Source organism: Mandrillus leucophaeus, unplaced genomic scaffold (genome assembly GCF_000951045.1).
Source record: "Mandrillus leucophaeus isolate KB7577 unplaced genomic scaffold, Mleu.le_1.0 Scaffold882, whole genome shotgun sequence".
In the NCBI taxonomy this organism is placed as follows: domain Eukaryota; kingdom Metazoa; phylum Chordata; class Mammalia; order Primates; family Cercopithecidae; genus Mandrillus; species Mandrillus leucophaeus.
Window position 1 is genome coordinate 917,499 of NW_012109608.1, and position 27,218 is coordinate 944,716.

The following is a 27,218-nucleotide window of genomic DNA, read 5'->3' on the forward strand; positions in this document are numbered from 1 at the left end:
TTGTGAGACTTGCATGTTTCTTCTGTATCCTTTCTTACTCAGCCTTATTGTCTCTCTAGAATTATTATTCTTATTTCTTAAAGGTTAGCTCTTCGGTTGAGAGTACACAGTGATTGCTTAACACTTTCTTCTGGATGTTGAGTAGTTTATTCTTAGAGACCTGCTTTTCCTTTGAGTGATCAGGATAATTTTCAGCATTTTTTTTTTCAGTAGGCTCTATTAGCTTTAGTCTATGTTTTCTTCCTCTACTAATCTTTGAATGGGGCTGTATCAGTTTGTACAGGCTCATTTGCCCATAACCAGAGTGTGGGGTTCGCTTTGATTCTGCTCTCAATTTGTTCGCTGCGAGAATCTCCTCAGATTTCCACCCAAAGGGTAGAGCGTGCAGTTCCCAGCTTGATCTCTGGTGTAAAAGCTCTGTTGTACAGGTAAGGTCTTCTCCTGTGTGGCCAGCTTTACACTTGTTTTTCTGCCACTGAGCTAGGGGTCATACACTGAAGGGCCTGCAGAGATTAGGCAGATGAAACGAAATTAGTGAAGCAGTATGCAACCTATTGTAGCTGTGGAAGGGATTTAAAGGCAGTATTTCTAAAGTGCTTTGTCCTTTTAAGTGGAATTTGCCCATGACCAAATACGGTATTTGGGTATTTAATATGATACCCTGGCTCTGAAACTGTTTCTTAAATTTTTCTGAATTTTTTTGACCCCGGTAACATACAAATACACATGCACACACATATGACTATTTTAAACCAAAAGTCCGGTATTTTATATCTTTTGGAGTCCTCTGAGAATCAAGTCTCAGAACTGAGATTCCTTATTTCAGGGATCTGAACATTTAGTAGCTTTTGACAAATATATTCCCAAAATATTTCTCAAAAGACTTATGCCAATTTACATTGCCTATGGCAATGTAAGGAAGATTTTAACTATATACCTTTGTCAGAATTTAAATTTAAATTACTTTGTGACATTAATGGGTGAAATGCCACTTTGTCCTTATTTTTAAACTTATTTTAAAAAATTAATAGAGCAATGGAACATTTTCTTTGTATAGTGGTGATGTTTTCTTTTTTATAATAGTTATTGTATTCATAGACAATATAGCAAAATGATCAACTTTTTATGATAAAGTAAGCCAAGCACAAAATCGTCTTGGATCACTCCTCAAAAAAGTAAAATACTATCATTCATAACCTAAGCTATTATAAGTAAATCTCACTTCTTCTGGTATAGTAGACAGCAACATGTTACTGTTATAGTCCTTGTCAGTGAAAGCATTGCAGAATAAAGAATTATGAATCAAATAGGAATGGATTGTTGATATTTTTGTGCATTATGAGGAAAGAAAATGACTGAGCTTTTTCCCTGAACAAAAGGATTTAAATCTAGATAAAAATTGATTTTTAAATATTAAATTGTATTTCTGGAGAACTATTATTACTGTATCTTCTCACTAATATCCCATTAACAATAATATAATTTTTGATTTTAAGATTTCTGTGCCTCTGTTGTGCCACTGCTGTCCATTGGGGGTGACAGAGCGAGACCTTGTCTCAAAACAAACAAATGAATAAAACACAATAAATTTCTGTGCCTCTGTATTCCTACCTTCTCTATTAAATAATCAGTGAATATTTTACAGACAAATAATACTATTTCTGCTAAAGAATTCTTTTCCTGAATCCACTTGTCACATTAAAACCTTAAATACATAATTTAAACCCTGTGATCTTGGATTTAATGAAAGCATATAAGTTATATATTTTATTTCTCTCTATGCCATCTTAGTTATATACACTAAAAAAAGATATGTGTAATTTTTGCTGAAATATCCTTTGAGTTTTACTCCAGCACTTTTTTGAGTCATACCCAAAAACCCAAAAGATTTTAAGCCTTGCCCGTGTATTATGAACTACACATAATTTTTGTTTCGTAATGGGCCAAAAATTCATTTATTCCAACAGAATTGGACCAGGTTTTAGAAAATAGGACCATTTATCCATGGTGATACAGAAGTGTAGCAGTGTTTATACTTTTGATCATTCCTTAGGGAAGCATGACCTTGGTAGACAACCAGCTGGCTTCAGGGAAAATTGTACCCTTGATACGTGCTTAAAACAGCAGTGTAAAATGTAACTGGCTGACAATCTTGGTTTTGGTTAGGGTCACTTTCTTCTTATTCACGGTATGCTGGGAGTACAAGGGATGATGTCAGTTTCTACCCTTTGGAACTCTTATGATGGCCAGACATAGTATTTCCCTCTGTTGTCAACACTTGAGAAAATTTGCCAAGTGGAGACTTATGAATTGAAAACAGAGGATATTAGTAATTGTTGTTTTAAGAAGAGAAAAATTCATTTTTCAATATTATTTTAGAAAAGAACAAGGGAGTTGAAATTTAAAATTCTAGGAAAACTTGTTTCTAACAAAAGTAAATTGATTTTTAATACCAGTATCATGCTTTTCCTTGTTACTTATTATTATTTAAAATAACCTTTAAATTCTTTCTTTCTTGGGTATGCTTTGCCCTAGGGCATTGTGGCAACATACAGTACAACCCTTTAGGTACCTGGGTTAACTCGTCTTTTCTTCCCCAGTATTAGCACATATGGCTCAAGAAGTTGTTTTAATATGAACTGATGTCCTTTGTAATTTATACAACATTAAAAGTTAATTGAGAGATTGCATGTAATACTCAAATAAGATGATGAAAGTGATTTTCTGGTTTGTACTAATGTTCAAAATTTTCTTAGTTGGCATTATTTATCTCCTAATTACTGGCACAATATGGAGCAAAGCTATGAGGCTCAGAGGTTCTCTAGTGTGTAACTTGTCTCCTTTATTTCTATAGCAGTGAATGATAGGTGCTGTTACCATGTATAAGTTATCTCTAAGATTCTGATTAGCCGATTTACCATTGAAGATTTTTCAGGAGAGGAGTGCTGTCATGGATAAGCTGTCTGGCAGAGGATGTGTGACATTGATGATGTTAGGAACATTTTTCCCTGTGTCTCTTTCAGAATGGAGAATGGTGAGGAAAACAGAATGTGATGCTTTTTAAGGAAAGAGGACATGGTAAACAATTGAAATTTGATTATATATTTTTCCATATGGAATATCATATTCTGAAAAGATTTTCTTTCCAATCCTCAAAGGGGCCAGTTTAAGAAATTAGATGTATTAAGCACCTTTGAAACACTATATCAACAGCAAAACATAAAACAGGGGGATTCAAAAATGGAGAAAGGACTCAAATAGACATTTCTCCAAAAAAGATGCCAATGGCCATTAAGCACCTGAAAATTGCTCAATACCACTAATTATTAGGGAAATACAAATCACAATCACAATGAGATACCACCTCATTCCCATTGGGATGGCTACTGTCAAAACTACAGAAAATAAGTGTTGGCACAGATGTGGAGAAATTGCATCTCTTGTGCCCTGTTGGTGGGAATGTAAAATGGTGTAGCCTCTGTGGAAATTGGTATGGCTGTTTCTGAAAATATTAAACAGTTATGGCATGACCCAGCAATTCCACTTCTGGGTATACATACATAAGAAGTGAAAGCAGGGACTCAAACAGATATTTGTACACCTATGTTCATAGCAGCAGTACTCACAGTAGCCAAAAGGTAAAAGGAACTTACGCATCCATCGATAGATGAATGTATAAACAAAATCCGATATATACATACAGTGGGATATTACTCAGTTTCAAAGGAGGGAAATTTTGACACATGATACAGCATAGATGAACTTTGAAAACATTATGCAACGTGAAATAAGACAGTCACAAAATGGCAGATATTATATGAATCCATTTGTTTAAGGTTTCTAAACCAGTCAGATTCATAGAGACAGAAAGTAGAATGACACCAAGGGCTTGGAGGAAGAGGGAATGAGGAGTTATTGTTTAGTGGCTACAGAGTTTTACTAGGGAAGATGGATAAGGACTAGAGATGGATGGTCATGATGGTTGTATAATAACATGAATGTACTTAATGCCACAGAACCGTACAATTAAAAATGATTAAAATGGGAAAACGAAACTATCTTTATGGAATTTTTCAGTCAACTTGTAATTATAACCTGAATGCTAAACTTGGAGCAATATAATATGCATTAACACCATGGTAACAAAGTAATCACTTGAATGAAGGTAAACTGCTGGAATGAATGAATGATAAATATAGTGGAATGATACTGACAATGGTCTTTGTGGTTGGGACTGTTTTTTTATTGTTGTTTAGCATTGGCATTTCTCCAGTGAACTATCAGCCAGTCATGTGTGGAGGAGGTCATGCTGATTAACAAATGACTAGGCATATATTAATACATTTGTTAACCTGTGATTAATTGTGAGGTTTTTCTGACTAACTTGTTACATGCACTTGGCTACAAAACAAGAAAACATCTCAAAAAATGTGTCTAATTCATTTGCATTGATATTTGAAGTTCATCAAAAGTCTCTGTGGTTCTAAATTTGCCAAATACTGTGCAGTAGCTCTTGAACTCTCTCTTTTTTATTTATTAGAAGAGCATAAGCATATTTACAATAAGGCTTTAGTTATGTGGTACTTCCAAATGCCTCCTGCCATTGCCAACTCCAAAGAAAAAGCCTGGAAGAGCCAGGAAGGGTCTTGTAAGGATAGGAAGTGTAGAAGATGCAGCACCCTGATTGTGTTTCAAAAGTACAACTTGGCTTTTTAGTAGTCCTTTTCAACAGTTTTCTAAAATTCTGTGACATGGAAGTCAACAGTATTAATAGCCAAATCACATGTTACAATTTCTTTTCTTCAGAGAAACAGATTGAGTTGAGGTGGAGATAAGGTATAAGTTTATGAAAATGTTTTTAAAAGCTGGTAAGTAAGAGTGAAGATACAAAAACAACCTGACAAGCAGCTACTTCAATCTTTGAAATAAATTGTTTTGGCAGAAATAATTATGTTGCTACCTACAGTTGGCTATGCTTTGTTTGATGTTTAAGCTGACAGGGAAATGGGGCAAAAAACTTTGAAAGCATTTGTTTACTATTTGCCCATGTTTAACTACATCTCTAATAAATGTCCACTAGTCCAGTACAATACCTTTGCCACCATGATGACCTTTTTTCAATAGGAACGGGAAACTTGTGTTCAGTACCAACTCAGTGTTTGTGTATATGTTACCATCATGCATGTTAAAAAAGGTACATAGAAGCATGTATTTATTGTACTGCGAACTCCTTATTCTAAAACGAGTTTGGAGTAGAAAAAATAGGTGGAGAGAGTTGGCCCAGGGTAATCCTCTATTACAATTAGAAAGATTACAGCTTAGGTTTTAGGACTTCTCTTTCAGCATCCTAATAACGTTACTAGTCCCCTCTAAGATTTGAAAGGCATTGGAAACTTCCAGGCTTGAAGAGTTATTCATGTAAATTACTGTGTCTGTGTGCTTTTTGGGGGATCAATATAAGCAACATTTATTGAGCAGCCACATATACAAAGTATTAGGTATTCTAGTTAGGTACAGAATATTTTATAGTTCTGAATTTCATGCTCTTGAATGATTTGGAGTGCTGAAGGAGATAATATAGACACTACCACCCCACCCCATGAAAAAAAATTCCTCAAAACAAAGAAACAAAGATACTTAGGTCCTTTTTTAAGCTATTTATCTTTTACTAATATACAAACAGCACAATTTGCTCAATGTAATATCTATTTGCCATGTGCTGTGTTCTGCAGTAGGCATTATAAGTAAGAGTTTCTGTCTTCAAACTTGTAATTTAGAGTAAGATTGGAGGATTAGTCAGACATGTCTATACAGTGCTGTAGTATGAGGTAAATTGTGTGTCTTCCTAAGAGAGAGAGGTCCAGCAGTGTGTGCTGCCTTCACCTTATTACTGTACTTGATTCTTGCTCTTGTAACCTGGTTTTAGGTTTCATATAATATTTTGCATTGTCAGCTCCCTGAAATTCTACTGGGAGATGGTCACTAGTACGTAGACAATCTGACAAGAAAAAGAAGCAAAGGTACTATGGGGTTTGATATACGGGAAAGCCCAGCTGGTTGGGGGGACCAGGGAGAAAGGGCTGTGTGAGATGGGTCTTGAGGGAGGGATAGAATGTCTGCCAATGTGGAAAAGGAAGTCTGAGGCGGAAAACTATCGATCACATTCACAGAGTTGTGAGGGGACTGACATGCCTGGAGCATAGAGGGACTATTAGAAAGCAAGTTGGAAAGGTAAGGTTGATTGACTGACAGGAACATGTTTATCTGAAATATTTTGAAGTAGCTTTCAGAAAGTGTCCACTTTTAATTTTGCAAAAGCAGATTTCTTAGGTTCTTCAGTATTTCAGTTCTGATTATACAAATCATTGAGGAAAAAAAGAACCAGTGAGAATGTACAAAAATTTCCCGAATGTTTTATTTCTTTGTCAACATTATTTGCTTATTTTTCAGCTCTTTATGCAATTGTCTTTGTGCTCTGCTTGTTCCTTTTTGTACTTTTTCCACATGGGTGGTAAAGCCCTGACAATTTAGTTTTTCTTGGTTTACACTTTCCTACAGTACTAAAATATGTGTAACCCCCTCACTAACATCTTAGCCAAAATGGAGTTTTCAGGACTTTCTCTGAAACTCAGGACTGTTTTTTTATTGTTGTTTAGCATTGGCATTTCTCCAGTGGACTATCAGCCAGTCATGTGTGGAGGAGGTCATGCTGATTAACAAATGACTAGGCATATATTAATACATTTGTCAACCTGTGATTAATTGTGAGGTTTTTCTGGCTAACTTGTTACATGCTCTTGGCTACAAAACAAGAAAACATCTCAAAAAATGCGTCTAATTCATTTGCATTGATACTTGAAGTTCATCAATATCTTATCCTTAATGATTCTAAATTGCATAAATAATATGTTCTTGATTAACGAAGTATATGTGCTATGATTTTACCATTAGTTGTACTTACACGTTTGCATTACATATATGAGGTTCTCTTGATTTCAGAAGGAGCTGATACAGACCAGCTTTGGTGTTCCTTTTGCTTTCAATTAGCTTTATATTCAGATGGAAAATATTAAAAGGGCTATAAGTTGCCTATCCAAAATATTGCTTTTTTTTTTTTTTTTTTTTTTTTAACCTTATCAGCAGACAGAATAGGCTGCTGTACTTGGTGTAGGTAAGGTTGAATTGTCTGTATGGAAACAATCTTGCTATAGATTTTGAGGAAAAAATAAAATAAAAAATACAGATAGATGATAAACGTTGTGCTTTTCAAATGTCAGTGTTGTACTTTTAGGCATATGGAAACTTTATGGTTTGCCTATCTGTATCAGTTCTCCTAGAATGACAACTTAACAGTTTTCCTGGTTGGACTGTGTTAAAATCTTTAAAGGCTATATACACTAAAACATATGTCTAATGTTTGGGCAGCCAAAGTCTGTGCAATCATTTTAACCGAGTATAACTTAGCAGCTCTCTTATTACCACAAATATCTTATTGTTAAAACTACATTAAAATATCATCAATTTGGAGCCTGCTACTTCATAATTAAATTGTTCTGGGATGTGGTCAAGTATATACTTCTGAACTACCTTAAAAATGGATTGTGCTAAGAATGCAATAGCATAAATAAATTAAAAGAGGACATGCATAATAAAGTTAAACAATTTGTTTTAATAGAGTTTTTATCTAATTAACTTTTCTTGAGTGTCTACAATGTTCAGAGCACTGTGCTAGACATTCTGCATAGGTTAATTTATGGCCATTCATAAAGACGTTTGGGTAGAAAGAATATGGATAATGGGGAAAAGTCATGGAGTGGCCAAACAAGAAACAAGTTCAGGGTTGCAGCAGAACAGGGATGCCTTGATATATCTGCCTTTGGCAATGCCATGTGTACAGGGTTGGGATTCTGATTGCTCCTATTGTGATAGTGTGGCACTAATGCTCTGTTGGACGGAATGACTGAAGCGGTGAGAAAACTGCGAGCCTTTCAGGACTGTTTTTAATGCTTTTTTGACAAATCTTTTAGAACAAATCTTTTGTTCCTTTGCAGGGAACAAAGTCCTTTTGTTTTGTAGCAGAGGACAAGGAGTGTCCTGAGTTATTCATAGTCCTGATCTTCAATTGGCTCAGCTCTCTCTGATGCCATTTGTCACCCGTAACTCATTGGTGCTCCATCTGCCATAGGCTGGAATCCAGGAATAGTACTTAGTGGTAAAAAATTGGAGAAGTAGATACTTGCAAATCCAGCCTTACGTGATCTTTCCTGGCTTTGATAGGTTCAGCTTTCACCCCGAAAAGTTGTTTAAACACTTTTAATTTGTTTCAAGTGATGAAATGAATTTATCTCAGAAGAAAATTTAAAAACCTTAAAATTTATTTTCTTTGGAAGAAAATATTTTTAGAATAATTATTAGTATTGTATTTACAATTATTTATCTTAAAAAGGTTAATGGCTATCTCCATTGAAATATACTTTATTAATTTTTACTAAGTACATCAAAATGCTAAATGTGGTTAGGGGAATTTCTTGACAGTTACATATTATTTTGGCTAGATATGTGAACATTAAAAGCCTGTTAAAGGGGACAAAAATAGGTACTTTAATCAGAATGTCTAATTAAAATAGAAAGAATAGAAAGAGTAACATTTTCTTGTTTTGTAGATTTATAAAGATCTCATTTTCACTATACTAACAGTGTTAATAATTTCCAAAGCAGTATAGAAAAGCAATTTTCAGGAATTTTATCAAATTAAAATTGTGAATGATAAAAAGCATATAACAAATTTCTACTACACCTCACAAAATGATTGAACTATTTTCAGACAGTTCAATATATGCTAATTGAATGTGTCTGAAAATATCAGTCTTCTAAATTTTTGCATTTTCAGAATTTTGACATAATACATTTTAATACTTTTAGACATTGGCAATGATTTTTAAGAAGCAAAAATGAATCTTAAGTGCTTTCCAAATTAAGTGAAGTAATTAAATGTAAAATACTCAGCTCAGAGCCTAGCACATAGCAATTTTTGTGACAATCATTGTTTATGATTGTGATTGTTACTTCTGGCTCTTCTCTTCTTGCTGCACTATTTTTGTTCCACTTGTTTGTAGACAAGTGGCAATTTCCACAAACTTAAAGTGTGATTACTTTTATTGTATTTTTCCTCTAGTTCTTGGTGTTTTAGAAATTTCTGGAATTATTTCCATATCTGTCAGCGTAACTCCTCATCTGAGAACACACAATTTTTGTTATGCACACGCAGAGGTGTTGAAGAACTTGAACTTGTCTGATGCCAGTAATTTATTGCTCATTTTGTCGAGTATCTCACGGCTTTGAGGGCCAAGTGATGAGCTGGATATGGTCCTGACCTGGAGCAGATCACACAGAGTGGGATGGGAAGACTGGCTCCCTGCGTTGTTAGTGTGCCTGTTTGCTGGTGGAGTTTGGATCTCGGGACTCCCTTGCTTCTGAAGCTAGTTCTAAGATATCACAAAAACATTATTATGTTTTTTGAGAAGATTATAACTACAAAATAACATGTATTTTTAAATCTTTGGCACTAATTCAAGGGCTTTCCCTTTATTTTTATTTATTTTAGACTTACTAGAATACTGTCAGTGATCTAGACATGCATAAAGCAAAAAGTAAAACTCTCTTTCCTACATTTCCTTGACTGGAATTGCTCGGGAAGAACAATTTTGGATATTTTGGAATGAAGGTTTCAAGACTGTTTATACATGTTGGCTAGATGTACTTGTTGAAAAGATATGTTGCTTGGTGTGCTCACTGCTGTGATGATGGTTTTTCACAAAATGTAAGATTATGTTGTCCTGCAACTTGCTCATTTTGCCAGTTAATTTGTCATGGGTTTCTTCACATGTCCTGAGTCTTTTTCATGGCTGCATATTACTCTACTATGGTGATGCATATTGGTCTATTTAGTCACTGCTCTGCTGAGGAGCACTCAGTAGGGCTCCAAATTTTATCTACTTACAAATCATGTTGAATCAACCTCAAGGGTTGGAAGCTTTTGTACTTGGTCATCTGTGCTTGATTTCACCACTCTGTGGCCATCTGCATAGGCCACCTGCCCTGGTTGCTTGTTTGCTTTCAGGGATTACTCTAAAGGTTGTCATTTGATTTTGGATAGGCCTGATCTCAGACAAAAAGGACCGATTTGGTTGTGTAGGGTTTTAGGGTAACAACATTTTTATAGAAGTTTCTAATTTCTAGCTGCTCAAAATTTAAGATGTGCCAGATAGCTTGGATGGATTTTGGCTGTCATCCTTAGATGCTTTTATGTTGGCCGAATTCTGAGTTTCAGAGCTGTAAGAATGGTCTGATTCAGAGGTTGCAGTGAGCCAACATGGTGCCACTGCAGTCCAGCCTGAACAACAGAGTGAGACTCCATCTCAAAAAAAAAAAAAAAAAAAAAGAATGATCTGATTGTCAAATCTTTTTTTTTTTTCTTCTTTATTCTTAAAGTTAGGACATCTTTTAGAAAACCCTTTGAAAATACATATGTTGTTTTGTGATTGTGGAATATTTTTGTCTTTTTATGTTTTTGTACGTTGAAATTTAATTTGTGACTCTTACAAATGGCATAATCAATCACAGTCATAGAAAGCCAAATACAAATATCCTAAGGTTAGCATTTCACTGGAGTGTGAATGGTGTTCATTAAGGTGTTCATGAAATTTTATGTTCTTCAGTCACTATTTACCTAGTAGATATGGTAACTTATTTTTGTCATGGCTACTGGCCATATCTTGGGGTTTAACATATGCTAGCTGAAACTGCTGCATACTTTGTAAATTCTGAACTATAATTGCCTAGAATGAATGAAATCTTTTATTTCAATACATATTTTTGCTTGAAAGATTTCATTTTATATTTATGAAATAGTAACAGATTTTATTAAAGGTGATCTTAAATTGTTAGAAATCTAAAGACAAAACTGACGTTTCTCTTTGGTACCGTGATAATTTTTCAACATATTTTAAGCAATAACCTGCTGTTGATTTTAATAGTTTTTACCTGCCAGCACAGCTGGCATCCTGCTATGATATCATTGTTATACTTTTTTATTTAATATTGTACAGAGTATATCATGCACAGTGTGGACAACCACATTGAACAACTCTTGAGAATACATACTAATTTAATTGTTTGTGACATTTTACCCTTTAAATAGAGTGTGATCATCAACCAGATTTTAGAGCACATTAACGGAGGGGATTTACTTTTGCAGGTATTTCTTACTGCCAAATTTTTCCTTTGCTATAGCTTTCACATACTATTTTTGTGTTTTCCTTTTCCATAAAACAGTATTTCTTAAGGTTATTGTTATTTATAGCAAACATGCCCCAAAATGAATAAAAAAAACTTTCGCTCTTTAACATGAAGAAAAATATTGACATTGAAATATGAACTATAGCAATTCAGTTTATAACACAAATGTGTCTTACAATAATGAGTATGCATTTTTAATTGCATATATAGAATTACAAATCTCATTTTTCTTTTCCACTGGGATTATAAACCATATTGAAAAAACTTTTACAGTACAAAAATCAGATGACCTGTCAAAAGCGAATTGTAACTTATTGGCATACAATTTAATTACTGATTTTTACACTATTTATTGAATGTATATAATTTACTTTTATTACTGAGTTAAAACTACCATCATATACATAAAATAGATATTCTTTTTAACAACAAGTTTTCCTTTTCTCTTTCAGTCTGTGATCAAAACAGGGCGACTGCTAATCAGTCACGAGGCTCCCTTGACAGGCGGTTTTGCATCGGAAATCAGCTCTACAGTTCAGGTAGGGTAATTCTTGGAACTGATTTCAATGCTTGTGCAATTGCATATGCCAATTCCAGAAGAAAATAAATTACTTGTCACAATATATGAAAGCATACACTTTATGGAAATGTAGTGCATGCTTTCATATACTGTGATAAGTAAATTTTTTTTTTCATTTTTATTCCGACCACACTTTCTGTTTGTTAGTTAATGGTCTAATTAATCTTCTAGAACAGATATCTTAAAATAGTAAAAGCTGAAAAATTTTTTATGGGAAGAAAGTTTGGAAGGAGTCTTCTAAATTAACTTTGCTTGTATTTGCTAGGTTAACAGAAAAAGAAAAATCTTTTCAATTTTTATCTATTCCCATTCCCTGTTTATATAACTTGAGGTTGTTATGGGATTGGTTGATTGTGAAATTGATCTTAGATTTTTCACAGCCTTCACGTTCTAAAAATGAATCTCTCAAAAGTCAATAATTTAAAGTTAATAAGTAATTTAAAAAATTACTTATTTTAGTTATTCAAATTATGCTCTGGTATTGGAAATGCTTTAGTAATTGTTTAAAAAATTATCTTTTTTTAAAAAAAAGCTCATTAGGATGCCGCATATCAGGAAAAAGTTTTGTACACCTCTTTCTGGCAAGTTTTACCTAAAACCTGTATTCAAATTTATATCATAGACATGTATAAGATAATTTAAGGTAGTTTCATTCTTCCTAATTTTTAAATTGAAAATTAAGTGGCCATATTTGAAATGGAAGGTGCATATATTTTAAATTCAGAATATCTTAGCAGTTTACTTCTCTTTACTGGTGTGAAGGTGTTTTAATTATTAAGATACACGAATAGCGAATTCCTTTAAGAGTATATGTCTTACTACGTTGTTATAGAATTATGATGTGTGGATATTGGTGAGTTTTTAGTTTTAGATGTTTAATCAGTAAACAGTGATTTTTGCCAATGAAATATCTTAAGTGCTAATTGCAAAATTACAAGTATTTGTAAATTAGATGAACCTAATTTAAACATAAATGTTTTAAAAACTAGATCAAAGTAATCCATAATTATGTCTCAAAAACAAAATTATATTTACAATTTATATAGAGTCACTGATAATAAGAAAAGCAAATATTTGAGTTTTGTAGATTTGTTGTTTTCCTAGTTACTATATCAATTAAAATTTAAAACATACTGATTATTATTATATAACATGAGTATCTTGTATTTATTGTGTATTTTATACATTGAGTAGCATAATACAAAGATTAGGGCAATCATTTCAAGCCAGAGGCAAAACTGGAAAAAGAAACTGGATTTTCTGACTTGCACTTAATATGTAGTGTACTAAACCATTTGAAAGGATAGTGGCTGTTGCTAATTGAAACTTTGATAGCCTTGTTGTATTTTGTTCACTGCTTATTGATATCTCAAAAGTTTCATCTGCCTATAATTAAAAAGGAAAACAAGTAGAACATAGTTGGAATTAGATACTATAACTCCTCTTGTGAAGTTTACTTTCCCTAAGTGTGCTTTTAAAATTTGATCTCTGTAAGTTATTGGTAGACTACAATTTAATACAGCATTTTTTAGACTGAAATGGAATTAGAAAGATAATCTAATCTAGTATCTCTTGGTCTTAAATAATATGTGGTCTTATGTTAATGGAAAATGTCTCTCACGCCCCAAGAATACATTGGTGAATCCCAGTTTGAGAAATAGTATATTAAGAATTAAACATAGTCACTATAACTATCATAAAATATCATAAACATAATATCAAAATAAGATCCTGAAATTATGTGATAATAATCAGTTGCAAAAATTGTCAGTGAGATTATCAGAATATAATCATATTTATATAATAATATGAAAACACCAAAACAAAACATCTTGTAACTCTCTCAGACTCCCAGGAATGTGTTCATAGATCCTCAGGTGTCCATAGTCTATAGACTGAGAAATATTGATCTAAACCAACTGTATTCTTTTTACAGATGAGTGTCATCCCTAGTGTTTGTGACTTACCCATTTTATAAAGACAGTGGAATATCTGGGATTAGACAGGACCCTTGAATAAATGTTAAGTGTGTGCACATGCACTCTTTATTCAAAATCCCCTGCCTTCCATGAGGATGATAATAGAAGTTTTGGACCCGTTATAAAATGTTCTGTTGTTCATGGTAAAATTATTCACCAGCTAACCACAGAATGGCTTAAGACAATAGTGTAATATTTGATGGAGGAATTATATTTAATATTTTGGGTAATTTGAATTTGGATTTATTAATATGAGAAATTTGAAATGGACGCAGTGTTATTGCTTAATTCAGATTTTATTTGCACAAATAGAAAGTATAGAAGATGAATTTTAGTAAAGTTTAATGAGCATGATATCTCTAAATGTTTGCCTCTTACGGCTTTTGTCTAATGATAAAGAAGATTAGAAAAAAAACTGGACACTTGAAATTTTTTTTTCTTTTTCATTGATAATTTTTCCATATAATTTTGAGTAATCTGAGTAATAAAATTTACTTTTCAGTAAATCTTTCATGCAGATGTTCAACTATGCAATATGCTGTATTGAGCTTCCTCTCTATGGAAAGCCTTGTTCCATATTATAAGTGAAACCTGTATCAAATTACCAATGCCTTGGGTTGTTTAAACTGAAATCACCTAAGTTTGAGGTACAATTGCTTTCACCACTTAGCATGATTCATATTTCTCTATTTCTTTTTGGGGATATATTTTGTAAGGTTAAAAAAGATAAAACAGGGTTAAGATATTGAAAGCCAACTTTCTGGGACGGGAGAGAAAATGTACACGGACGACTTTTTCATTGTTGTCTTGGAAAAGATGTTTTAAATCGTGGATGAGAATGATGTATAAATTTGAGTACTTTTGATTAAAATATGAAGTTATTGTTGTTTCAACAAATGCAAGTTTTATGTCAAAGCAAATGAAAAAAAAGTTTGCTCCACAGGCGATTTTTGTTAGAAGATATCTGTAGCTTTTTAAAAACTCATGGTTAATACTACAAAATTGCTTTTGAAGTATTTTAAGAGAATGGATAGTAATAGTAAAATTCTTGTTTTTAAATACATTAAAATCTGAAAGCACCTGAAAATATGAACTATGCTGTTTTATTCAAAGTTTAAGTTACTACCTAGATTAAAATAAAAAATATTGAAGAGAATATAGCACTATGGAGAGTATTCTTTTAAGTTTATAATTGGTATTTTTAGATAGAAAAATTGTATTATGCTGTATAAAATTAAATATCAAATAAAGGAACCTTCTTTATAAGAAGTAGTATTGGCATTACTGTTTAAAGCTTTTTTTAGTGTACAGATCAAATATGAAAATAATAAATATAAGATGGAGTTATAATTTATTTACAAAACTCTAGTTTATGGCAGATGACTCTTTCATTGTGCAAGGAATTCAGTGCCCACATCTTAGGTTTGTTTCATGACTGCTACTTTTTTTGTAAGCCTATTTATTTTACTATTTTACAGAAATTTATTGTTAACGGTCTTAATTTGAAATAATGGTAAACTCACAGAAGTGATTAGAAGACTACTTTATATTGATTAGACATATTTTTTAAACTTATTTATTTAAAGTTTCTTCATAAAACATATATATAGAGAGAAATAAATGATTATAAAAATAAAAACAGTGCATCTAATCTACCAAGTGCTTTATATTTCTATTGGATTTAATTTGGAAATTACCTGGAAGGCAGAACAAACTGAGGTCTGGTATATTTGGCCCTGCTCTGGGGAAGATTTCTTGGTCAGTCATCTAAAGCTTCACTCTCTCTTCTTATCTAATCTTACATTCCCATCTGTTCTCACTTTAGGGTATGGGAACTTTTTCATTCTTTTCTTTTACTTGACACATACTGTAATTTAAAATGCTTCTTTTAGGGAGTCATGAATTGTGCACCCTAATTTGTGGAAAAGTGCAATGACTATAGAGTTTAGCTAATTCATTGTTCTTTTTATTGTGTATTTTAAGCAAAGATTTTATTGTTTCAGAAAATTATATGAATTAATTTTATTTGATGCTTGTATTCTTCAGCTTTATGTAACCACAGATTTTTTTTAAGAAAACCTTTAGTGTACAAAAGTATTAACCTCATCCATTTTAATATCCCCCAGATTATATATTCTAGAATGTAACGTTCAACATAGCTATTATTTATTTAAATATTAAGACCAAATAATTTATGACATTTTGGCTGGTTTAAATAGAGTAAATTTTTTTAAGAATTGCAAATCAGCCTTTATTATTAATTTCCAACACACCTCCATAATGAAAAAACAAATCCTGAGTCTGATAAGAGTTGTGTGATAATTTTTTTTAAAGTTATTGTTTTTTTCTCCTGCTTTGGATTCAGTGCTTAAAAAGAGTGCCAAAAATTTTAGGGATGTGGTTGGCTTAAAGATTCGAGTTTTTTTTTTTTTTTTTTTTTAAATCACATGGAAGCAATAAGTCTACAATAAAGAGTCCAATTGGAGAGGATGGTAAGTTTCCATACCACTGTTACATCCTTTCTGTGCGGTCTCTTTTTTTTAGCATAAGAACTCAGAAATTGTGGATACCACACATGTATTTTTTAAGATTATTAGATTCTAATACTTTCAAAGGATTTTTATAGGGCCTACTCAAATCATTATGTCAAAGAAAAGTTTCAATAACTTTCAAGTTAAAGGAATTTTTGCTTTTCTTAGTGTTTCATGTTAGGATAGTTTATAGAGAAGGATTTTTTCTTACAAACTTATTACTACTAAATTTCCAAGCACTCTGTTTAAAGATACCAATCTGAAAAGAGGGGGAAAGGTCCTATATGGTCTTGAATTTTTACCATTGTGGAAAACATGTTTAATTAAAATTGCCATGCTGATAAATTGTCATCAGAGAAAACTATCAGATTAGTAATTTGATGAGTAGTTTACTGCAATTTTATAATCTCAATTAACAAAAAATTTACCAGTGATACAAAACTTTTCCTAATAGCAACAGATAAAACAATCAGAAGTATACTTCTATACTAAAAGATGAAGCCAGAGCATCAGAAAAACAGTTTAATGTGGAGTGTTTGGATATAGGATGGCATTTTAAAATTGCAGTTTCTTCCTGAAGCCTGTTTGGTATTCTGTAAACAGCTTCTGTGACCACAGATAGCATCCAAAGTCTAAATCACTCAGGGAATATATTGTGGGTTGGGCTGCTTCATTACTGTTTGTAGTTAAATCCATGTTATACTCTGTTGGTTCTTCTTGCCCTAACCACACCTGGTCTCCTTTCATGTCATCTTCTCCTTTGCTTGTAAATGTAGCCAAGTTTCCACCACCAACCTTTTCCCCATTCTTTTTTTTGAGATAGAGTCTCTGTCTGTCGCCCAGGCTGGAGTGCAATGGCACGATCTCGACTCACTGCAACTTCTGCCTCCCGGATTCAAGCAATTCCCTGTGTCAGCCTCCTGAGTAGCTGGGATTACAGGCACCTGCCACTATGTCCAGTTAATTTTTGTATTTTTAGTAGAGATGGGTTTTTACCATCTTGGCCAAGCTGGTCTTGAACTCGTGACCTTGTGATCCACCCACCTTGACCTCCCAAAGTGCCTTTCCCTATTCTTTTCTGGGATATCTCAACCACTTGCATGGTTACTCGTGAAACCTTCAAATTTGAAACTTTTAAGATTTGACCTACTGTTGAGCTTTAGACCCCAAATTCCAACATTATGCTTATTTTGATAGAGATAAAAAAATTTGTGTAATAAAATGATTTATGTGGAAAAATTTGAATGTGAAACAATGAGAAAAGATAGGCATATACACATGGTTATTTGCTAGTTTATGGAAATCAGCTTATACAAAAATGAACTCTATTTTTCTTCAACTTTTTCTGGACCTCTTAAACTGTCTCCTTTTTTGGGGGTTTTTTGTTTGTTTGTTTGTTTGTTTGAGACAGAGTCTTGCTGTGGCTCCATCACCCAGGCTGGAGTGCAGTGGTGCGATCTCGGCTCACTGCAACCTTTGCCTCCTGGGTTCAAGTGATTCTCCTGCCTCAGCCTCCCAAGTAGCTGTGATTACAGGCACCTGCCACCACGTCCAGCTAATTTTTTTTGTATTTTTAGTAGAGACAGGGGTTTCACCATGTTGGTCAGGCTGGTCTCGAACTCCTGACCTCAAGTGATTCTCCTGCCTCTTCCTACCAAAGTGCTGGGATTACAGGCATGAGCCACTGGACCCATCCTAAACTGTCTCCTTATCTTTGTCTCTAGCTGCTCACCTCTTGTCTAATTACTATTCATTATTTTCTTAAAACACATATCGAATTTTGTCCATTGTCTATTTGAAAACATCCAATGGATCCTCATTGAGTATAGCAAAAAAATCTTTATGTCTACATTCAAGATCCTGATCTACCCAAACCAGTCTTCCAGTGTTATTTCTCACATCCCTTTTTGACTCCAGTACGCTGATCACACTGGCCTACTGGCTATTTCCTGAATGAAAATTATTTCTTATAACCATCCTTTATTAAGTATTCTGGGGATAGCCTTAATATGGGTGTTTCTTCCAAGAATTGTTGTCCTTGTTTTAGAAACACTTAGAGTCTATTAGAAGAAGGAGATGATAAACAGATAATTATAGTACATGTTAGAAGGAAATATTCAGAGAACTATAGGATTATAAAATACTTGCTCATTTAACCCAGATGTGGCAGCTAAGTTAACCCGTGAAGGACAAGTATGAACTTGGGAGTGAAAGTAGGTGGGTATTTCGGGCAGAATGAATTATATGAATAAGGAATCAGGCAAAGGATTTGCTATTGAAGGAATTAAAGTGGTTTTGTGTGGTTGAAGACTAGCATGTGAGTCTGTAGCGTAAGTTAAGGGTTGACAAGTAGGTAGGAATTAGATCCTAAATAATCTTAAATATTAAAGAATTTGTTTTTGTGTGGAGGAAATAGATATGACAGAGTAAAGCCAGCTCACATAGATGTAACTTCCAGTTTTCTCATATAATATATATAAAATACACCTTATGGAGTTCTTGGCAAATAGGAAGTAGCAGGAGCTGAAAATATTACTATCATTATTTAAGGCAAAGGAATATAAGTGAAGAATTTTAAGCAGGAGATTAATATAGATTTAAAAGTTAGAAAAACTCTTAGGTAGTTGTGTAGAGGATACACTGGGGAGGAGTGAGAGAGGAAGTGATGGAGAATTGTTAAAAAGCTAGTCACAGACTGCAAAACAACATTTTGGTCAACAGTGGACCAAAGATGTTGGTCCCATGAGATCATAGTGGAGCATAATTAGAAACCTGATAATATGGTGCTTGATGTGAACATTGCAGATCAAGTATGGGAAATGATTGATATTCAGTGCGGGTTCTGGGATATTTGGTTTTCCATGTGAAAAAATATGTATATAAATAAAAATATATATACCATCTAGGTTTGTGAAAGTATAGTCTGTGATGTTTGTGCAACCACAAAATTGTTTAATGCATTTCTCAGAATGTATTCCTGTCCTTGTGACTCATTACTGTATGTGATTAAACTAGGTGAGATTTGACCATCTTCTACACCAAGGACATGGGAGTAGGTTAGAGAAAGGTGAATTTTTCAGATAGGAGAGAGAATCTGAATGAAAGACTTGCTGACTGACAGATAGGAGTGGGGCAGGGACTGAAGTGGATGATGGAGAGGCAGACAGAAGTCCAGAGTAAAGCATAGCTTGATTTTTAGGTTGGATGATTTTTGAATAGAGGTGCAGTTTCACTGAGGAGAATATCATTGGATAACAGGTTTATGCTTGTGTGTGTGTGTAAGATAATGAGTGCATTTAGGATTTGTATCAGAAATGGGGATGAAAATGTGTTTCTGGAGTTCAGGAGAGGATCTAAGGTGTAGGAAATGGGTGAGGATTCATTCTCTTATACTGATACACTGATGGCTGGAGTTCATGGCTGTAGTTAGGGCCACATAGGAAGAGATAATCTTAAGAAGGGAAAGTTTCTGAAGCAGAAGCCACCTGGGTTGAAGAAGAAGCCACACCAACATTTAAGAGAAAGAAAGGAAGTTATGAAGCAGAGTGAGAGGGAGTGGCTACAGAAAAGGAAGGGAGTAGGAGAGCGCCATTACAGAAGACAAGTGTGGAAGAGTTTGACAATAGCATATATGGCCAAGAATATTAAATGCTTCCAGAGTGTAAGTCAGCTGAAGACTAACAGTCCTATCTTGCATGTAGCAACTGGAAGACACTGGTGACTGATGAAAACAGAAGGGTGGCCAGGAGGCCAGATAGCATTTAGACTGATGAGTGAGTAAATAGTGAAGACTTGAAGCAATGAATATAGACTACCATTTCAAGAAACTTGACTTTCAAGGAAAGAAAGGGAATGAAGTAATTAGAGCTAGGTTTGATCTCTTAATGCTATTCACTTGGCATAGAATGCCATTCCCTCAATTTGCAGTCCTCCCTGGCAGCCTCCTTGTCTTCTCCCTCTTCTCCCCACCCCTCTCCCTGTCCTCATTTTCTCCCTTCCCCTCCAAACCATCTAGCAGTCGGGTTTTAAACATCTGTCAAACCTGACCTCTTTTTTCAATTTTCCTAATAAACTCTAAATGAACTTAGAAAAAGAAAAGAAAACCACTAAACCTAAAAGGAAAAGGTAGAGAATAACTTATATTGGGATGGGTAAGACATTTTTAATAAGAAAGTTAAAAGGCAACAGACTCAATCATACTGTCACAGAGAAATATATTTGCATAAAATGGAAATTTTGTAGGGCAAAAACAAGCATGATTTTAAAAACAATGACAGATGAGAACATGTTGTAACACATGACAGAAAACTAACATGTGCACTCTATTAAACATTCTTAAATGTCAGTATGGAAATTAATAGGACCTTTATTTAAAGGGTCAGAAACAGATTAGTTTTATAACTATTTATAGCCAGCAAACATGAAAAAATATGCCACTTATTATTGATAAAATCCTAATTTTAAAAATGAAATATTGTTTGTTACCTGTAAGAGTGGGACTGCTTAAAAATGAATTATATTTTCTGCTGAGATGATGCAGAAAGTGAATGTATTAATAGAAGTTGATTCACTTTTCCAGGATATCAGATTGAGAATGTATATCAAGACTCTTCAAAGTGTAGATTTCCTTTGACTCAGGAATTCTAGGAATCCTCACTTAGGAATTAAACACAAAAATATGTATTATTCTCAGTGTTGTTTGTTTGATAGGAAAATATGGGACACATTATTAATGACAACAACAGGAATATATTTTAATAAGTTATGATTTATCCACTTGATGAATGTTATGAATTTATCAAAATCATTAAAAGAGTAGTTGATAACATTGTAATATTTGTATGAATAAAATAGTAAATGAAAACTCACCTGTATGCAAACCTACAGGTACTTGCTCAATGTTATGAAAAGAAAAAACAAAACTTTATATATACATACATCTAGGCATAGGGAAAGAAACTTGCACTGTAAGTCTTTTATTGATTTATATTTTCTAATTGTTTCTTCGTTTTTATGTACATACATATCAATTTTTTAATAATTAAAAGCTTTATTATATGTAGATATTTCTGTCACATGGCATGGTTATTCTTTTAAATCTTCCTAGTTGTTTTAAATTAAAAAACCCATTTTGCTTATAAAGTTATTTTGCAAAGATTTCATATTATTTTATTTTGACATAATTCCTTAATCATGTGCATTTGAGGTTTTGGGATTTACCATTCATAGTGATGGTGGTTACTTACCCAGAATTGTGATGTGGGATGATTTTAAAACCAATGCCACCTCACCGCATAAGGTTTGGTTTTAGTGTCTGTCTTCTACAGGTATGGCATATTTTGATTCATTGCTTTTATTACACAAGTGAAATCAGCATTGTATTGGGGTATTCAGATTATTTAACTTTTCTGTATTAATCAGTTAAGGGTACTGAGACTGACATTACTAGCATGTAACTAATACTAACATTGGGTTCATTGCTTATTTTCCATCCCTCTTTTTGGTATTAAATTTATCATGAATTGCCATCATTCTTTTTGAAGTCTTTCTGGATTTAAGCCAGTCAGAAAAAAGATCATATTTCATCTCCCTAAGTAATAAGTGCCCCAGTTTCTCTCATGCAATTCTTAGTATTTCTGTAGTCATAGGTAGTCCCCCTTGAATTCAAAGGTGCATTCATACCAAGCTCCTCTACTCTTTCTCTGTTGTCACCTCAGTAAGCTAAGACATTTATATTTACATATGTACCAACGAAGTTTCGTAGACTGAATGGACTATTAATTAATAAAATAGATTCTCTGAAGGAAAGCATTACTTTATTTAAAAAGTTACGATGATTTCTATGACTTGGTCCCTTTTAGTTGTTTTTTTAGTACCTTAAAAGTTGTAGTTTCCATTCAGTGCAGTGATCCTTGAAAATATGGTTGTATCCTCAAAGAAAATTATAGTGGATTTAAAATATTTTGTTTTCTTATTTGGAATGAAATGATTGTATTTCAGTATGTATATTTTAAAATGTACAACCTTATCTTCTAAATTGTCTAACTACAATAAGGTTTTTTATAATTTTATACATGAAAGACAGCAGATACTGTATCCATAACCTGGCTGACTCTCTTGGCCACCTTGTAAAACATTTTAAGCCAAATTGAAGACACATGTTAAATTTGCCAAGAAATGTTAGCCATGTTTTGTCAGCGTTGCATTCACAATCAGTAACGGGATGGGTCTGCCTCCTGGAGACAGAACTAAATTTCTCATTTTGTCATGCCCTTTGTAGGCAGTAATGTTGGTGATGTTGATAGCCCATTTTGGTTTGGTAATTTAGGGTAATTAAACTTACAGATTAAATTAGTTTGTGTTTTGTTATGAGGGCCATTATCTATTTTCATGGATGAGTTCACAGCTCACCAAAATATAGTTGAGTTTAAAATAGACATTAAAATAGAGATTCACTACTGCTAATGCATTTTCTCCTCAGTTTGAAGTTAAACACTTGTGAAAATTAAGACAAGTTAAAAGCAGCACTTACTGCAAAAAATTAGCAGTTGAAAATGAAGGTCATAAGCAAAAATCCACCTAATTGATAATTGTTTTAATTTTTCAAATCTATCAATATTAATGTGAGTCTTCAAGACACCTGAAAATTTGCATTTGATTGGAAAATCTTGAATGTTTGATCATTTTCTTTCAAGTTAACTTAAAGAAGTGACTTTATTTTTACTTCTTGATTCATTTGAAGAGACATATTTTTTTGTTTTAATCCTTTAGAGGATCAGATAATGGCATTTGCTCTTTAAGACAGTTTATATTTCAGATGGCACAGAGTCTATTTTTCTTTATCAAAATTATTAGCTGAAAAATATATAATTCATGACCATTCTTTAAAGGAGATCTAAATATTTATGTTTTTAAAAATGCCTTGAGGTGACTAACATTTCTAAACTTACATTTGTATCATCCACATTTGTAATTGTGCCTGCCATTGCTTAAAACAAGTCCTCGTTGTTTCCTATCTTTTGATAGGATTAGTTTACTCTCTTAATTGTAACACTTTTTCATTTCTTTTCTGGATTGATTTAAATTCTGGGCTTCAAAAAACAATAATATAAAATAGTCACCATGCCTGTATTATTGGGTGCTTTCAGAACCACTCAGACAATGTTTTCTCTGAGATAGCCTGTATTTTTAAGTGTTGCATTTTTCTTCTTGTTCTACTAGTCTCTTTTTTAATAGCAATGGTTAACTCTAATTTATATTAGCAGTTAAAAAAATTGAAACTTAATCTTGCCTTTTCAGCTCATTACTGAAGAATCTCCTGCCTCTGCACTCTGACACAAAATTTATGCTTTATTTTTTAACCATGAACTTTTCTGGGCATAGATTTCTACCTCAGTGTGCATGGCTGAACAACTTGAGTGTATTTTGTGAGTAATATTCCAACATCACACAATTCTAAATTTTATTAAAACCAGCTTTTCTGTGGCAGATCCAATGCACAGTTTAAGTACATTAAATAGTACTTGATAAAATACTTGATAAAATAGTCTTCTAATATGATGGAATGCCTAATTATGTATTCTGTTATCAATTTACCTAATAAATGAAATGCAGTTTCCATTTTAATAAAACCTATGTACTTTATAAAAATAGGACCTTTACTAACCTACACATATACTGAGTCATGGGAGCCACAGTAGCATGGGTAAATCCTCCTGGTAGTAAGCATGGATACCCTTATATCTGTTCAGAGAACCACAATATCTTTTCTCTTTCCTGCCTGCCCTATTGCTGCTCTCCCTTTCTGACTTTAAAAAACAACAAACAACTTTCCGGACAGTGTCCTCTGTGCCAGTCTTGTGAACATGTGGACCTTTGCAACAAAATTGTAATGTTTGTCCCATCATGGGCAAACGAAGCAGCATTTTGGGTAGTTTGTGCTTATGAAAGCTTTCTGCATCCTAGTAGGCTAAAATAGAAGTATCCTGTAATACTAGATGAAAGTAAGGGAATGAGGTTTGATGTAGGCAAGTCTTTTTCTCCTCCCTTGGGGTTGATCAAAGACGACACTCATTAAAAATACTGTAAAATGGCTTAATACCATCGAAATGCATTTTTAAAGTGGATCTTCTATCAGTATAAGGGATAAGTCTCTCTCTCTCTCTCTCTCTCTCTCTCTCTGTGTGTGTGTGTGTGTGTGTGTGTGTGTGTGTGTGTGTGTGTGTGTAGTAAGGGATGTTGATTCTCCCTACATTAACTTTTCAACCTAAAGAATATATAAATTAACTTTTTTTAATTGATACTTTTTTAAACAGTGTAATTAAATGAGGTGTGATATACAGATTTTCTGCTTATGCTGTTAATTTTCTCCAAGGATATCATAGCTAACCGTAGCTTTACTGATGCTACTAGAGGATATTTGGGGGATCAGTACAACACATAATTGAGAAAGATATTCTTCTCCAAATATAAACTAAAGGAAAAAAACAAGTGAGAATTAGAAAAAAACATTTAAACACAACTTCTCCTTAGAGTAAACCCAATTTTAATTTTTCTCTTTAGAACAAATGCCTTAGTTTGAAATGCTGGTTATGCTATTTAAAGAGATTTGCTAAGTACTTAAACATTCATTTGTATGACTTTTCTTACTACTTGCCTTGTTACTCAAAATTGGGACAAAATATTTTGTTTATTGATGAAGACACATTTAGTTAATAATGTAAAGCAGCATTATCTTTAACTTCAACTTCATATTGTATAAATTAAAAGATTCCTTTAGAACCAGAGGCTTGACTCACTGACTACCAGCTAATTAATTATTTTTCTTAGGGACAAATTCTTAGCCTTAAGTTAATGTCTTCTGAGAGGATAGAATTCGTTATTATACACATATGGATGATTCCTTTGAGTTAGTGGGGAGGATAGGTGGGCTTCTCAGGTACTGGTTCGTTGAAAGTGTTTTGCCGTTCAACTATGAAACCAGCAGTATAGCATTTTTAAATTGATAAGTATTTCATAGATAGAGTCTGAAGCCCTTTGTTATTAGTGAAGGTTTTCATTAGCAAAAGTTTATTTTTTGGTGTCACAGAAGTAGAGTATGATGACCTATATTTATCTTTTTATGATATATACAAGGCAAGCATTTAAGTGTGATTTTATTACATTTGCATTGGTGTTCATCAGCCTTTGGTCATCTGTCTATCAAGTAGAGCTGGCATCTGTATTACGATACATTTCTTTCAAGAAGAAATGTTCAGAAATATACAGTAAGTGACCATAGTTTCAGCTTTCATGTCAGGCCAAAGGGAGGTGAACTGATGGGGAGTGGGTAAATGAGACCCACTTCTTATTGATCCAGCTGTTAAAAACATTGTTCTCTTTTCCACCAAGCTCCTAAATTCTTATTTACTTGCCTAAATAGGAAGCTTGCATAGAGTCAGAGAGATCCCAAGCTGGTAATGGAATAATGATGACCATATACTTTGTCTTCTGTAGTGGGTCAGCAGACATAAAGTGAGGTTGTTTGATGTAAACCAGAATGTTCACTTATGTAGTTTTCATGCTACTTAATGGGAATATGTCAGCCACCATAGTATGCAATTAAGATTTAAGTAAGAGATTGGTGATAATAGAGTTAGGACTGTATAGCAATTTTTGTAAGTCAAATTTAGGTCTCTTAAGGTCTGAGAACTTTAAAAAAAGATCAAGAACATAAATGCTATTCCTTGGTTCAGTGATTATTTTTTTTAAATGTAATGTTGATACAGGATTTTTGCTCTTTGAGCTCAGCTAGGTCCAGTTTCTTGTCTCACAACCAGGAAAAATTAGGGGTGCAGACACCAGAGAGTGAGTGGAATAGAATTTATTAAGCAAAAGGAAAGTTCTCAGCAAAGAGAGGGGTCCTGTAAAAGAGGTTCCTGGTTGTTCCCTTCCAGTTTTGAATGCAAGGACTTTTATATAAAAGTTGATGGGACTGGGTTCCCTGTTTGTATAAGGTAGGAATTCCTGGTGGCTCCACCCCATTCTCCCTGGACGCATGTGGGCACTTAGTCTGCTGAGGGCATGTTTAGACAAGCCCCCTGCACAAGTTCCCTTATCTGCACAAAACATGGGTCAGAGATTTGCTGGGGACCCTTCCCTTACTTTCCGCCTAAAGCAAGCCGGTTAACTCCTTTCAATGTCAAAGAAAAATTTGAGGTTTCTTCGCCTGTAGCTATTGCTGCTTCTTCACTTCTGTAATTTATTCTTAGTTAGTGACAAACTACTTGAGAATCATTGAATGACTTCAATTTGTTGTGTTGGAAATTAAATAATCATCAGTAGTTTGATAATATCAATGACTCCTAAATAACTGAAAAGCTTTTTTTTTTGTTTTTTCCAAATTGGGTGTTAGTAGTTAGTATTATGCACAAAATGAAGATAAAATATAAGTATATGATTTAATATACCTTTTGCTTTTTAGCTGCTCAAGTAAGTGAAAAAATGATCCTTTCTATTAATAACAGCTTTTAAAGTTTTACAAGCTTGGTGTTTTCAAATAATTGCTAAAGGGGCAAATTACACTGTTATTTAATAGTGAATTAAGGATCTAGGGAGAATTGTTAAACATTTCATTTTATTATTTCAGTAAACTTTATTTTCATTAAATCATATTGTTAAAGGCCTGAAATTCTATAAAAATTTGTTTAATGACATACTGTCATGTTATTCATCAACCTTGGGGTCTATGTTTTTGAAAAATATGATGAGAGAAGCCCATTTGGCAAGATCAGGATCTCATAGAAAATAGGGATTTAGAAGCAAATAAATATGACCTTAAATATACTTAAC

General features: G+C 33.4%; 1 protein-coding gene across 2 annotated transcripts in view; it reads left to right on the top strand.

Annotated features, from left to right (window-relative positions):
* BCKDHB (branched chain keto acid dehydrogenase E1, beta polypeptide) overlaps positions 1–27,218 on the top strand; it is a 253,890-nt gene that overhangs the window by 164,666 nt on the left and 62,006 nt on the right. For both annotated transcript variants that reach the window (XM_011969331.1, XM_011969332.1), the window contains exon 9: positions 11,751–11,837. In XM_011969331.1, the coding sequence (XP_011824721.1) occupies positions 11,751–11,837 (87 nt within the window). The remainder of the gene's footprint in view (positions 1–11,750; positions 11,838–27,218) is intronic.